Source organism: Festucalex cinctus, chromosome 16 (assembly GCF_051991245.1).
Source record: "Festucalex cinctus isolate MCC-2025b chromosome 16, RoL_Fcin_1.0, whole genome shotgun sequence".
Lineage (NCBI taxonomy): Eukaryota > Metazoa > Chordata > Actinopteri > Syngnathiformes > Syngnathidae > Festucalex > Festucalex cinctus.
The window spans coordinates 3,630,001-3,643,641 of NC_135426.1; the positions used below are offsets into that span (position 1 = coordinate 3,630,001).

The window sequence follows — 13,641 nt, forward strand, 5'->3', positions numbered from 1 at the left end:
ATCCTACCGTCAGAACAAAAGAAATAAAATAAAGCTGATGAAAATAGGGAAGGAATGCGAACGAATAAGGAAACAGGAAACAAGAGAAATTTAACTTGCCAGATCCTTGATATGTTTCAAATGTAAGTTGCACACAGTGATATGCCGAATTGGGGGATCAAACGTGCACTTACGAGTTGGATGCTGCGTCGAACGAGCATAAACGGGAGGTCTTTGGAAAAAGGGGAAAAATAGTCCATGTTCGTTCAAAAAGGCAAGAAAAATCAGAAAGGGGCGATTCCACATGTGAGCAAGGGAGCCGCTCGGGGGCTGACGTAGTTGCGCGGCTCGTCCCTTGATTGGTCGGCGAGATGTTTCTGCGGCGTGGTTGGTTACGCCGGACAGCCTTGGGCTCCAGGTGTTGGAGGTCGGTTCGCTGCATGTCTGCGTTCCGGGGAAGGCCAGCCGTTGGAGGTGAGCTTGCACCGCGGCGGGGCACCACCGAATAGCAGGTGAGATGCGGTGCGGCTTGGTTGCACAACCTTGAGTCCGGCGGTACGTTGCAAGTGTACCCCGGGGCTGCGGAGCTCGTTGATGGCGGGCAGTCACCGATGGTGAAGAAAAAAAAAGGGAAAAACAAGGAAAAACGGAGTAAAAGAGTCTCTTTGGGGTCAGCGTTGCAGTTTGCACCTGCTTTGGCGTGGCGTGGAGCGAGTGTCTGCTCTCGTGGCAATGGTTGCTGCCAGGAACAAAAGGGGCCACGTGTTTGACAAGTTTCTTGGAACAAAAAGTTGGAGCAGGCTGGTAAACTTGCAGGTAGCAGGCCTGAGGATGGTCAGTAGAAGAGGGGAAGTGTGGAGCGGAAGAGAGAGAGAAGAGGAGGTCCCCTCGTCTTTTTAAAGCCTATGGGCGGAGCTTCGGTAGGCGGTGGCAAACTTTTACTCGCTCGCGCAGATTTAAAAGAAAATTATTAAAGGGATTAATAATTTGGCATTAAATTTGGTCAGTGTGGCAAATCAGTTTTCCCACACAACCCGTTTAGCACACATCGTAATTAATGCATCATAAACTAATTTGTGAGGTAGCTCCTACTTGCCTAATCTGACTGAACTGAAAGATATTGATTACCTTTCATTCCTTATGGAGTACAAATGAAATAGGACGTTCATACACACAAAGACATAACATGAATCATTCTTAGTTCAGTTATCTGTCAAGAATTATCATGGTATAAACGTGTAAAATGTGGTTACTTGTACTGTCACTAAGGATAGTCCCAAGTTTCACCACTTGACGGCGCTGTTGCTACATTATGCATCCATTAGATGGGAATGTCAACAAAACAGTCATAGGTCAGTCAAACTTTATTAATAGATTACAAACCAGCTTTCTGACAACTCCATTCACTCCCGAAATGAATAAACAGCTGTTTTATTATTTTCTCTGAGGTAAAGTATATATGTCAATTTTGAGGTTGCCACTTTGTAAAATTCCATTTACCCATTACATTTTCTAGCCAGTTCAATTTTAAAGGGGAAGTCACCCATAAACATTTCTTGACCATAATATGTTATATGTGACCTCACTAGTCTAAATGTGACATTCTGATGAATATGACATTTGTGGAATATGAGTTAAGCACACTGATCGATACAAACGACTGGGTAGCCAATAGGCCAAGACTTTTGAGGTCACGAGGCCGCCATATTGCTCTTCCCAAGAATGGATTCTTGCCATAGGATCCTATACATTTACAGTATCCAAATTAGAGAACATTTGAGACCGTACTTAGTAGAAACAGCATGATTTATCATGCTTTTAATTTATTAACCATAAACAAGCTGACTTCAGACATTTTACAACTTTCCTATGTGTAAATGATATGCTTAATGATGTTGCGTACAGGAGGAAACGTGTATATATATTTTTTTCTAAGTGTAATTCAACAAAAGATGCCTCTGCCAGATCTAATATTGGGGTCTAAGGAACTGAGTGATAAAAGAAAAAGGGGTGCTTCAGAGCAGCGCATAACGTACACTTCTTGTTTTTAATTTAATTTTATTTTTTACATGTTAAAAAATAATGAGCACCTGGGCACAAACCCGCCTCCTGTCTTATACTAACTGCCTACAAGCTGTATGTGTCTCATGTCTACGTATACCTTATAGTAGTCTGCTCACGAGGTGGGAGTAACAAGATGGCCGCACTGTGACTTCAGTGGCTTGCGCTGGCGCGTATGGGCTATCGGCTATCCAGTCATATATACAGGTCAGTGGTTAAGCAGCAAAATCCAGCATTTAAAAAAAAAAAAAAAAATTTTTTTTTACCATTTTGCTGCTCGCTGTCGACTAAAGATGACATCATAGTTGCTCAGGACTCAGGCAAACGACCAATCACAGCTCACCTGTTTTCTGAAGCTGCACTGTGATTGGTTGTTACCTGAGCAAGTGGCAAAATGGTCACCACCTGACAGAGATAAAACTGCTGTATTTTGTTGCTTAACTCATATGTCATTCATGCCTTATTAAGCGGAATTATTTAGACTGGTGGGGCAGCGTAGAATATATTATTTTATATTATATATAATTTTTATATATATATTTTTATATATATAATTTTTTTTGGTGGGTTGGTCGCTTTAATGGAAAACTGAAAGAATTAGTAATATGTAAATCTAATCTTTCCCAACCATCACTTGAGCACACCACAAAAGTTGATCAAGTGAAATATCACTCACAAATGAAATTTAAATTGTGCAACCACTAACATGGTGCTCTATTTGACGGAAGTTAATGGATGACACGTTTGCGTTTTTGTTTGAAGGGCTGTTACGAGAAAGTGGAGGAGTGGCTGGACGACAACAAGCACCTGCTGGGCACCATCGCCATGTGCGTGTTGGTCATCCAGGTGAGCACAAAAACCCTTTTGCCGGCCGCCATTTTGTGACGTGAGCTTTTTAATCAGTCGTGCCCCTTTTTCAGCTTCTCGGCATGGCCTTCTCCATGACCTTGTACCAGCAGATCCACCGCGCTGGCAAGAAATATCAAGCGTAACACGGGCCACGTACTGTATACACACACACATCCATATTTTTATTAAATGCATTACATCCATTTATTACTATGAGTAATCACTTTTATACCAAAAATATGTTACAAGTGTTAAGTGTCCTGACATGTTCACTAAAAGCACACAGTTAATCAATTTTTTTTGGTTGGTTGTTTTTGTCTGGAGGTGGCTCATAATTGGCGTTGCGTGTTCATATATCAATAATCATTGATGTGAATTCACAATGGGCTCCAATCAAGATGCAATCAATTTAATCGACACTCCATTTTTTGCTGTCAACGCATCACCGTCTTCACAAGGCCAGCGTCTTGTCGTTGTCGTGGACAATATCGCCCTTGACGACCACGTAACGGATGAGCTCCTGATGTCCGCCCAGCTGATAGATGAGATGCTCCCACCTGGTGGCGCAAAATTTATCAGTGACCATTAAATCATCATCTTAGACGTTATTACAGAAGAGGCAAAAAAATAATACACCAATATTCGCAAATAGGTGAGTTGTTCAGCAAATAAACGAGGTTAGCTTTGCACAAATGAAAACGACTTGATTGTATTCAAGGGGGAGTCAACCTTAAACATTTCTTGCAGGGTTCCCGCGGGGTTTAAAAAAAAAAAAAAAAAAAAGTCTTAAAAAGTCTAAAATTCAGAAAGTTAAATTTTAGGCCTAAAATGTCTTAAAAAACAGCTATATTTTCATCCTAGGTCTAAAATTTAATTTACCCAAGTCTAAAATTCTTACATCTGCTCCTTACATTCCGAGAAGTGTCTGCTCTGTAGAAAGAAAAAAAGAACAAAAAATGTGCGTGTTGCGTTGTTTCTATTATTTGCGTGCTCAAAGTGAAGGAGTCATTTGAGGGGGTGCGTTTGCATTGTAGTTCAATGTAGTTCAGGCGGGCGGGAGCGAAGGTACGTGGGGCGGTGCAAATGAGATGTTTGGTCAGATGTAACGCGCGCGGCTTGTTTTGCCGCAAAATACGCCAACAGGAGGGGGAGGAATTATCGTTGTTGCTGTCTGCGGACATCCCGAGCTCAACATTTAAGCTAACACTACCGGGACAAAAACAAACAAACGGGCAGGGTGGTGAACGACGAATTTGGCAGACCTGGGTTGGTATGTATTCACGTTTTTGTTTTTGTTACATTTGTTGAACTGTGTACCAAAACAACAGAAGACATCACTATTGATATTTAGACCAAGCATATTAGCACAGTGGTGGCCAGTTAATTGCGATGCTGAAACGTTTTTTTTCCGAGAGAACTTTTGCCATAATGTAAGTAGAAGCAAAGCAAAGCCCCTATCTCCGGTGTGCAAATGTCAATGAAGCGGCCGCGTCCAGATTTGTGAACACACTGTACAGCTCCGGCAATGAAACGCTAGCGAGTAAAGATAATCGAAACTTGTTTTTTCATTTCCTTTCCTTTCCAGGCAAGAAACTCGAGTGTGGACATTTATTTTTAGCTAGTCAGAACGGAAAGTGTGGTCAGTCAATTTGTAAGAAAATGGGTAAATGCCAGTTCAACAAGAACTGGCTCGAAATTCCCGACTTTTCCAGCTGGTTAGATGAGGTAGCCGGCGATAGGCACTCGGCTCGTTGCAAAGTTTGCAAAAAAGATAAAGTTGGGGGGCTTTGGGCTCGAATATGCTTGTGTAGGCAAGGCAAGTTTATTTGTATAGCACAGTTAATACACAAGGCAACTTAATGTGCTTTACGCAAGGAAAGGCAACACATAAGCATCAACAAACAGTGGTTAACATTCAGAGGAAGAAGAGTAAATAAAAATAATAATTAAAAAAAATATTAAAGCTGTTCAAAATAGGTTGTATGTATGTATGTATGTGATTGTTGTGTACATTGTTTTGAGAACTGAAATTCATCTCAGGTTGGTCATTGTCAATATTGTTTATTGCATTGTGTATGTTGTATGCTTGGGCGGCACAGTGGATGACTGGTTAGCACGTCCGCCTCCCAGTTCTGAGGACTCGGGTTTGAGTCCAGGCTCCGGCCTTCCTGGGTGGAGTTTGCATGTTCTCCCCGTGCCTGCGTGGGTCTTCTCCGGGTACTCCGGTCTCCTCCCACATTCCAAAGACATCCATGGCAGGTTGATTGGGCGCTCCGAATTGTCACTAGGTGTGCTTATGAGTGTGGATGGTTGTTAGTCTCTGTGCACCCTGCGATTGGCTGGCAACCAGTCTCGGCTGTCCACTGCCTACTGCCCAGAGCCAGCTGAGATAGGCTCCAGCATGCCCCGCGACCCTTGTGAGGAATAAGTAGTCAATAAAATGGATGGATGGATGTTGTATGCTTTTGGTGCACTTCGACATGTTTGAAACCAATACAAGTTGACATGGTTTTGAGAATCAAATATGTGACCCCCCCCCCCCCCCCCTTTTTTTTTTTTTTTTTTTTCTTTTTTTTTTTTTTTTTTAGGGGTCTTCGGTCGGTCGTGAAGTTGGTCTAAAAAAAAATTCATAATGGTCTAAAAAAAAAAAAAAAAAGTCTAAAAAAAGGTCTAAAATTTCACTGAGTGATTCCTGCAAGAACCCAGTCTTGACAATAATATGTTATATGTGGCATTTTTTCACTTGGTGTCAACTGAACAGAAGGGACAGAAGGGTTATTATTTTGGAATTTTTCATTTTAGTTTTTATTTCGTTTTGAGTTGTTTTTTTTATTTATTTAGTTTGAATTAGTTTTCAGAGTGGTTCTGTTAGTTTTTTCTTAGTTTTAGTGATTTAATGCATGCTTAGTTTCAGTTCGTTTCAGTATGTTTTGTTTTTTTTCTCAAGGTTATTTTACTGAACTAAAACTAACAAAAAAACGTAAAATTCAAAAACCAATTTCGTTAATGAAATAAAATAGAAACGAAAATGCTTTTTAAACGAAAACTAACTATAATTACAGCAAAAATGTCCTTTGGTTTCATCTTTGGTAATTAATGTAATGCATGAGCCGATGGGGATGATTTTAAATGTGAGTTTAAGTAGATTTATTTTTTATATTAACCGGGATAACCGCATTTGAAAGTGTGTCACACATAGGTGACATCATCTTGCAGCAGCCAATAGAAAAGCACCTTCAGATGATGTTGCTACCATGCTGTTTTTAAATATTGCATACAAGTCATACACATTTTCTTAAAACGAATACTGGAACTAAATAAAACTAAACTAAAGTTAAACATTTATTAAATAAATAAAACTAATAAAAACTAACCCGGGATTTACACCGATGCGGCTGTGGTGCGTTCCGGCGACACAACCAATTAGATTCCATTCATTCAATTGGTGCAATTTACACCACTTGCGTGTGCATTGCGTGTCGACTGTGTCTCGGCTGCGGCGTGCCGCAGCTCTTCCACACGGATGGACTTTATTTTCTATTTTTGCTGGGTGCCGCATCCGTCGGCCTCCAGCAAATGGCAAGCTAGCACAAAACACATCGAGCGGGACAGGAAGACCGACGCAGTTTCAAAATAAATTTCTGCTTACCTTTCAGAATAAAACACTCGCCAGCTCCTATTTCGCAAGCACGTCAGAAAAATGTGATGTGAGCGTGGCCTGGAGTTAACGGGCGATGTGCTCATTCACGGTTTAGCTCACCACCGAACATGGACGAGGAGAGGTTTATATTGGAGGTGGAAAGCCACAAAATAATAAAAGTCCACCTCTCTTTCTGCTTCTCTGTTGAGCACAGACTTTCTGTGTGTTTGTCGTTGTTTTCAATGCTACATGATCGCGCGCGGTCACGCGAGACACGGCGGGAAGTGGTCGGCGACGGAGCTGCTGCGGTGTGAGTTGGACAAAAAATTCCCGCGTCCGGAGCACGCGGTCAAGACGCACCACACTGCACACGCAACCAGTGTAAATTCCGGGTAACAGAACCACCCTGAAAATAATTACAACTAAATCAATTTAAAAAACAAACCTCAAAACGAAATAAAAATGAATTTAAATGAACAATTCCAAAACGATAATAACCCTGGAGCGCTGTGTTGAGCAATATCAGTTTGTCAGGCTGGAGGTGGTGAGCAAATTAGGTGGAGGTGGCCGCCTCCGAATTTTATACACAGGAAAAACCCTGCATCAACGCAATATAAACCAAAATATTGTATTTCGACAAGTGTGGGGCTGCATAGAACATATTCTTGCCAAGAAATAGTTTTTACGGTGGTGTTGATTGACTTTGCCTTTATGAGCATATTTACCGCGGTGCGTTGATGACCAGCAGGTCGCCGTGTTTCCCCGCTTCCAGCGATCCGTGCGTGTGCGAGCGTCCCAGGGCGTAAGCGGCGTTGATGGTGGCCGCCACCAAGGCCTCGGCCATGGACATCCTCATGTTGACGCACGCCAGGTGCATGACAATGGGCTTCCAGATTGGGAGGGGCAAATCATCATCTGCAAGGACCGCTTTTGAGCGGGTGTCGCGAGCGACTCACTCACTCACCATGGAGCAACAGTACGCGTTGGGGTTGAAGTCGCTCCCGAGCGCCACGATCACGCCCGCGTCCAACATGGCTCGCGCACGCGGTTGACGGAGCCTGGCCACACGCAGTTTATTCATACTCTCATGTATTTTCATTTCAATGAACGTTATCATTTAGGTCTGCACACTATATTGAGGAAAAAACAATATCGTGATATTGACCCATTCAATATGCATATAGCAAAGGCTTGCAATAAGTTTCATATGGAATTTGATGCTTCGATCTGAATTTAACTCAAATGTGGACCACCATCCAATAGTTGAACAATATCGAGATGCAATTACAATTAATCAACTAAGATTTAGGGCTACATGATATTTAACATGTACCGAAAGGAATATTTTTATTATCTAATGAAAGAATTGCATTTTTTTTTCATGTGGCAAAATTATCAAACTCAATGTATTCTTAGTTAATTAATTGTAATTACCTCTCAATAATGTTCAACTATTGGATGGCGGTGCACATTTTAGTTAACATCTGACTGGTCAAATTCAGATAAAAGCAGAAAATTCCATATGAAACTTGTTGCATGTCTTTGCGATATGCAAATTGCATGGGCCAATATTGCAATAACAATATTTTTTTTATATATTGTGCAGCTCTACTAAGAATACATTGAGTTTGCTTATTTTGCTGCTTGAAAAATGTCATTCTTTCAATAGATCGTAAAAATGTAATTTCCTTAGGTACATGTTAACTCATTTGCTCCCAAAAATGTTTTAAGTCCCCGCCAAAGAGTTTGTTTTTGCTTCTTTATTTTTTTTTTATTTTTTATTTTTTTTTAATGCTAGAGCATACAGAAGGCTTTGATGCAGACTCAAATGCAGAGAACGGGTGAAGCAATGGTAAATATTACACAAATGGCCAGCAGGTGGCAGCAAAGTATGAGATCAACCAGGGCCATGTTGTAACAAGCTCTTTTTGCCAGTGTTTTCACCAGGAATGTGAATAATGGTGAAATTTAGCTATATTCTAATGCTAATTGCTTCAAAACGGAAACAGATAGAAATATACTTTTTTCTTTTTTTTTTCCTGGTGAAAAAAACTTTTTTTTTTTTTTTTTTTGAAGATTCCTTGTTTTGATAGCAATAGAACACAATATTCTGTGGGCCTGCCAAAATCAGTCAAAATCCAGTAAAACAGCCAAGAGTGAAGGGGATTGTTTCTGTCAAAGTGGCTGCTTGCAGTGACTGAGTTAAATATTGCAATAATATTGATATCGCTATATTGAGCAACTATATTGTATGATATTGTGCAGCCCTCGTATCAATAGTCTAGCATCCAGTATTGATATTTTCCTAATCAGCCTGCATCATCCTAGGAATGTGAGCATATACGTTACCTGAGAATGTAAGCGGTGGTCGGCAGCAGGACGGCTGCCGTCTTGGCCCGGGCCATGGCGGCGATGCCCTCGTCGGTGGCTTCCTCCAGGTGGCTGACGGCCAACGCTCCCAGCTCAGCCCCCAGCTGCAGACGGACGTGTCGTAAGAAAGACGCTACTGCTGCCTCACGACGCAGGCCAAAACCGGTTGCCCACCTGGGCGGCGTTCATGGGGTGCAGCTCGTCCCCGTGGAAGTTGGCGTTGAGGCCCATGTCCTTGCCCGCCTGCAGGATGGCGCGCGTCGACGCCACGTCGAAGACGCCCTCCTCACAGAAGACGTCGATGTTGTCCACCCGCAGCGTCCCGGCTGCCATGCGCACCTTCAAGGCGGGCAGTTGCACCTGCAGGATGTCTTGGGTGGCTTCTTCCATGCTCTTCCCTCTTGCGGCGCCACCAGGGATGGAAGTAAGCACATTTTGCTGTTTTTTTTTTTTTTTTGTCGCCTTTCTCAAGGAGAGGATTTGGAAGCACAAGTATTTTGACGCAGTCCACACGTCGCAAACCGAACCGGAAACAAACTGATGTGCAAAAACAGTCCCGTCTCTTCGGTGGCATATACCTCATTAGTACTTTTAAAAAGTAGTTGTTCTACTTGCTGTCGACTGATGATGGCATCACCTGTGCTGAGGAAGTAGGTAACAGCCAATCATGGCTCATCTCTTCTCCGGGTTTGGTCAGTAAACTGAGACGTGATTGGTCGTTAGCTACTTCCTCAGCAGAGGTGATGTCATCATCAGTCGGCAGCAAGTAGAAAAATTACATTTTAAAGTTAATTGTACATGAACAATAATGAAGTTACCACATTAATTATAGATTAAATATTAACTTTTTACTGCTGAAACTGGCTCAATCAGTCAAGAATCCCTTTAATTTATTTTATTTTATTTTTTTTAAACAGGTATTTTTTGGAACCTAACTCCGTGGGGAAAACGAGGGAACACTGTATTGAATGTATTTATTGATAAATGCAGTGTTTACATATTATGTTTCATGCATCATGAAAAGTTGGATATGTTGAAGAGCTAAATTGTAATTGTATTAGAAAAAATTATATTAAGGCTTCATTTGCATTTATTTTGAGATCCTGTAATCTATAATAGATCTGATAGTGTTTATTATAATTAACTTTTTTGGGGGTGGTAAAAAATTCATTGAAAAGGACCATGAAAAAAATAATCGCATATGATATCGCAATTGCAATTTTTTGTTGGGGGGGGAATCACAATTAGATTATTTTCCATAATCGTTCAGCCTTAATTCACATGGTATTTATTAGGGGTGTGAATTGCCTAGTACCTGATGATTTGATTCGTATCATGATTCATTGCTCACAATTCAATTTGATACTAATTAATCCCGATATGAATTTATAAGTCGAGTGTTGCGATTTTTTTTTTAACTCAAATTTATAAAATACTAATCAGTGAACTTGTACATGTACACTGTAAGATTTGTATGAAAATGTATTATTTATCTATCTTTTTTTTTGTTTTTTTAAACACCCCTAGTATGGAGAGAACGACGTCAGAAAAATGCCGGCGTAAAACCAGCACGGGAAAATAAGTTTTGTGGTGGCCTACTTGGGCACGGAGTGTGCGCCGCAGTACGTGGCGGAGATGGCGACGGGCAGGTTGCGGCGGGCTTCCTCCATCACCTCCAGCATCTTCATCTCGGTGGGAAGCTCCAGGCCGTAGCCACTCTTCACCTCGACCAGGGTGGTGCCGGCCCGCCGCATGCGCTCCAGCCTGCCGCTCAGCGAGGCCAGGAGGTCACCGGCGCCGGCCGCCCGCGTGCGCTCCACCGTCAGGTGGATGCCGCCGCCCGCGCGGTGCACGTCCATGTAGGTGGCGCCCGCCAGCTGCGCAGGGGGAATGTCACTCGTCCATCATTAGCATCAGCGACGACGGCGTCGCCTTATTTACCTTCATTGCAAACTCGTGCACGCGGTCTCCAGCCCAAATGGGGTGAGTGTGCGCGTCCACCAAGCCTGCCGTCATCATCATCATCATCATCATCATCATCATCATCATCAAAACAAATTGGCGGCAAGTGAGTGCAGGTGGGCGGCACTCACCAGGCAGGACACACATCCCTGTTGCATCGATCACACTATTGAAGGAAGCATGCATATACTCGCGCTCTATCGCATCGGCGGGACCGACCGCTTTAATTAGACCGTCGCTGCACAACAACACAAAAAGACACGGAAAAAATAAATACACATTTGTGTAGCCTAATAAATTGTTCAAGTAATATATATATATATATATATATATATATATTAGTATTGTTCTGATACCGTTTTTTGGCTACTGATACCCAGCTTTGCAGTATCGGCCGATACCATACCGATACTTAAGGTTGTTTTTTTTTCCTAAACATGAAAAAGCTGTCCTGCCATTGGTTCAGAGCATTCAAGGGCCAATAGGATATCTTAGATCGGCATGCAGTGAACATGTCACATACTAGTGAATGTCGTGCATGAGCAAGACACAAGATGCTGCATCCAAAATCCTATACTAGCTTTGGAATTAATGGTATCGGCATATTACTTCTGAGTAGTCACGGATACCGATACCACTGTTTTAAAGCAGTATCGGCACGTCTGCCGATATCGGTATCGGAACAACACTAATATATATATATATATAAATAAATATATGTGTATATATATATATATATATATATATATATATATATATACATATATAACAAAAAAAGTTTGCGGGCCACTACTGATGAAAAAATGATCATTGAAATTAAAACCTAGATACATGTAATTATTATTTTAAAGGCTATTTTAAACTCTTATGCGGCAATATAATTTATTGAAACAAATTATTATGAATAAAGTTTGGTCTGCTGGACTGTTGCTGATATCAAAATTTGATGCACCAAACTAAATATTTAACCCAAAAAAAAAAAAAAAAAAAAGAATAAAATATGTATATTTAATATTCAGTATTAAAATTGCAAGTATTATTACAATTATTATGAATAAAGTTTGGTCTGCTGGACTGTCATTGATATCAAAATTTGATACACCAATAAGCTAAATATTTAAAAAAATAAGTTACAAAAATAATGAATAAAATAACTCATATTTATATTCGGCATTAAAATTATAAGTATCATTAGATTAAAAAAAAAAATCACCATAAAAATTCCAATGGTGACAAGAATAAATTAAAATAAATTAACTATTAAAATTATGTTAATAATAAAAAAATATAGAAATTAAAATAAATAAAAATAAATTAGAAATATTAAAGCATACAATAAAAATCAAAAAATAAACTCAAAATTGAAAATTAAATGTAGAAATGATTTTTTTTTATTTTTTATTACAAGTGTCACACCAACAGTAAAAAAATAAATAAATAATCCAATTAGAATCAAAGTTAAAAGTCAAAATGCTATTGCTGCTTATAATTAATGAAACATAACAAAAATGGAAATAGTGTTCCGCGCTATAACGCAGTTCACTTTTTGCGCTCAGAGATTTTATTTTATTTTTTTGTGCAATTTTGCATGCATTTTTTTTTTTTACAGTAAAGTACTTATTTTATAAAATTGATGGAGGTTTGAACATTTATTGAATATTTCAAGAAGAGAGAAATGTGAGAAAATGTAAATCCTCGATGAAGAAAGTGTATAAACTGCGTGGTGAGGGTTTTAAGAGCCTTAAAACATTTCTAATAAATGTCAAACATAAAGCTAACTACTTGGCGGATTTCATTTATTGCAGGTACTTTTTGGAACCTAAGCCCTGCAGCGGAAAACGAGGGAACACTGAACATAAGAAATGTCTTGTAGTGCAGTGACCAATATCAGCCTCTTGGGGTCGCTGTTGGACCGGGGCAATGAATAAATCCCAATCAGCGACAACAGAAATCCTCTTAGCAAAATGCATAAATGTTGTTTTCAATAGAATTGCGTTGATTATTTTGTCGCTTGCATGCACCAACCTGCCGACGACGACGCTTGCATTGTGGAGGATGTGAATGTCGATGTCGCCGTCGCCTTTTGTCACATATTTTTCGCCATTGTTACAAATCACAATAACCTGCTGAGCGTTTTTCACCAGCAGTTTCAAACTTGCCACCGACATGTCGCGTTCTCCAGAGCTGTGGGAGCTTTGACGCTTCAGAGAGCAGCCTGAATACTTTTTTTTTTTTTTTTTTCTTGAACAAATATTTGAGCAACAGAGGTTGAAGTGCACAAGGGGCGGCGCTTCCCCACAGAAAAACAGGTAAGCCTGTCACAGGAAATGTGTCTTGTCTACATGAAATATAATTATGCGGTTGAATGAAGTGCAATATTTTTATAGAGCTATAAATTAACTGCGGTTTTTCTTTAACCGGTATAACTTTATTTACAATGGCAGAAATTAACGTTAACGTTAGAGACTTGTTGCTGCAAACGATGTTGACACTTTAAAAAAAAAAAAAAAAAAAAAAAGATTTTGTAAAGAACACGAAGCAGCAGGCGAGCTATGCTCACATCAACAACGCGCGTGGCCGTCCCCATCCATCGTGCGTTTGACAACTATAAAACGTTTCCTAAAAGGCTAAAGCTATCAACGCCAAAGTTGTGTAAATCATAAATGAGCAGCCTTTTTCTGCGGTCGGACCCGACACCGGCTTTTCGTGAGGTAGGAGCACGTTTGGTGAAGTCACATGACACTCCCTGACCCGTATGACCTAATTTCCACAAAGATACA

At 40.5% G+C, this 13,641-nt stretch overlaps 2 protein-coding genes across 5 annotated transcripts in view; one reads left to right on the top strand and one right to left on the bottom strand.

Annotated features, from left to right (window-relative positions):
- The window catches only part of LOC144003279 (tetraspanin-9), a 29,486-nt gene extending 26,303 nt beyond the window's left edge, over positions 1–3,183 (top strand). For all 3 annotated transcript variants that reach the window (XM_077499362.1, XM_077499363.1, XM_077499364.1), the window contains exons 8-9: positions 2,803–2,886; positions 2,961–3,183. In XM_077499362.1, the coding sequence (XP_077355488.1) occupies positions 2,803–2,886; positions 2,961–3,032 (156 nt within the window). In that variant the 3' untranslated portion in view covers positions 3,033–3,183. The remainder of the gene's footprint in view (positions 1–2,802; positions 2,887–2,960) is intronic.
- amdhd1 (amidohydrolase domain containing 1) lies at positions 3,047–13,465 on the bottom strand. 2 transcript variants are annotated; one of them, XM_077499360.1, is made up of 9 exons: positions 12,887–13,465; positions 10,993–11,099; positions 10,841–10,905; positions 10,499–10,776; positions 9,074–9,299; positions 8,879–9,003; positions 7,494–7,587; positions 7,255–7,415; positions 3,047–3,446 (listed from the first exon to the last, which is right to left on the bottom strand). In XM_077499360.1, exons 1-9 carry the CDS (start codon positions 13,027–13,029, stop codon positions 3,341–3,343), a joined length of 1,305 nt encoding a protein of 434 aa, XP_077355486.1. In that variant the 5' UTR covers positions 13,030–13,465; the 3' UTR covers positions 3,047–3,340. The 2 variants fall into 2 exon arrangements, with proteins under 2 accessions (XP_077355486.1, XP_077355487.1); XM_077499361.1 differs by lacking the exons at positions 7,255–7,415; positions 7,494–7,587.
- Between the last annotated feature and the right edge of the window lie 176 nt (positions 13,466–13,641).

Coding starts and splice junctions, on each gene's coding strand:
- amdhd1 (XM_077499360.1), bottom strand. CDS start 13,029: ATGTCGGTGGCAAGTTTGAAACTGCTGGTGAAAAACGCTCAGCAGGTT. Junction 9,300..10,498: donor GGCGCACACTCCGTGCCCAA/GTAGGCCACCAC, acceptor TGGCGCCGCAAG/AGGGAAGAGCATGGAAGAAG. Junction 3,447..7,254: donor CTGGTCATCAACGCACCGCG/GTAAATATGCTC, acceptor TTGCGCCACCAG/GTGGGAGCATCTCATCTATC.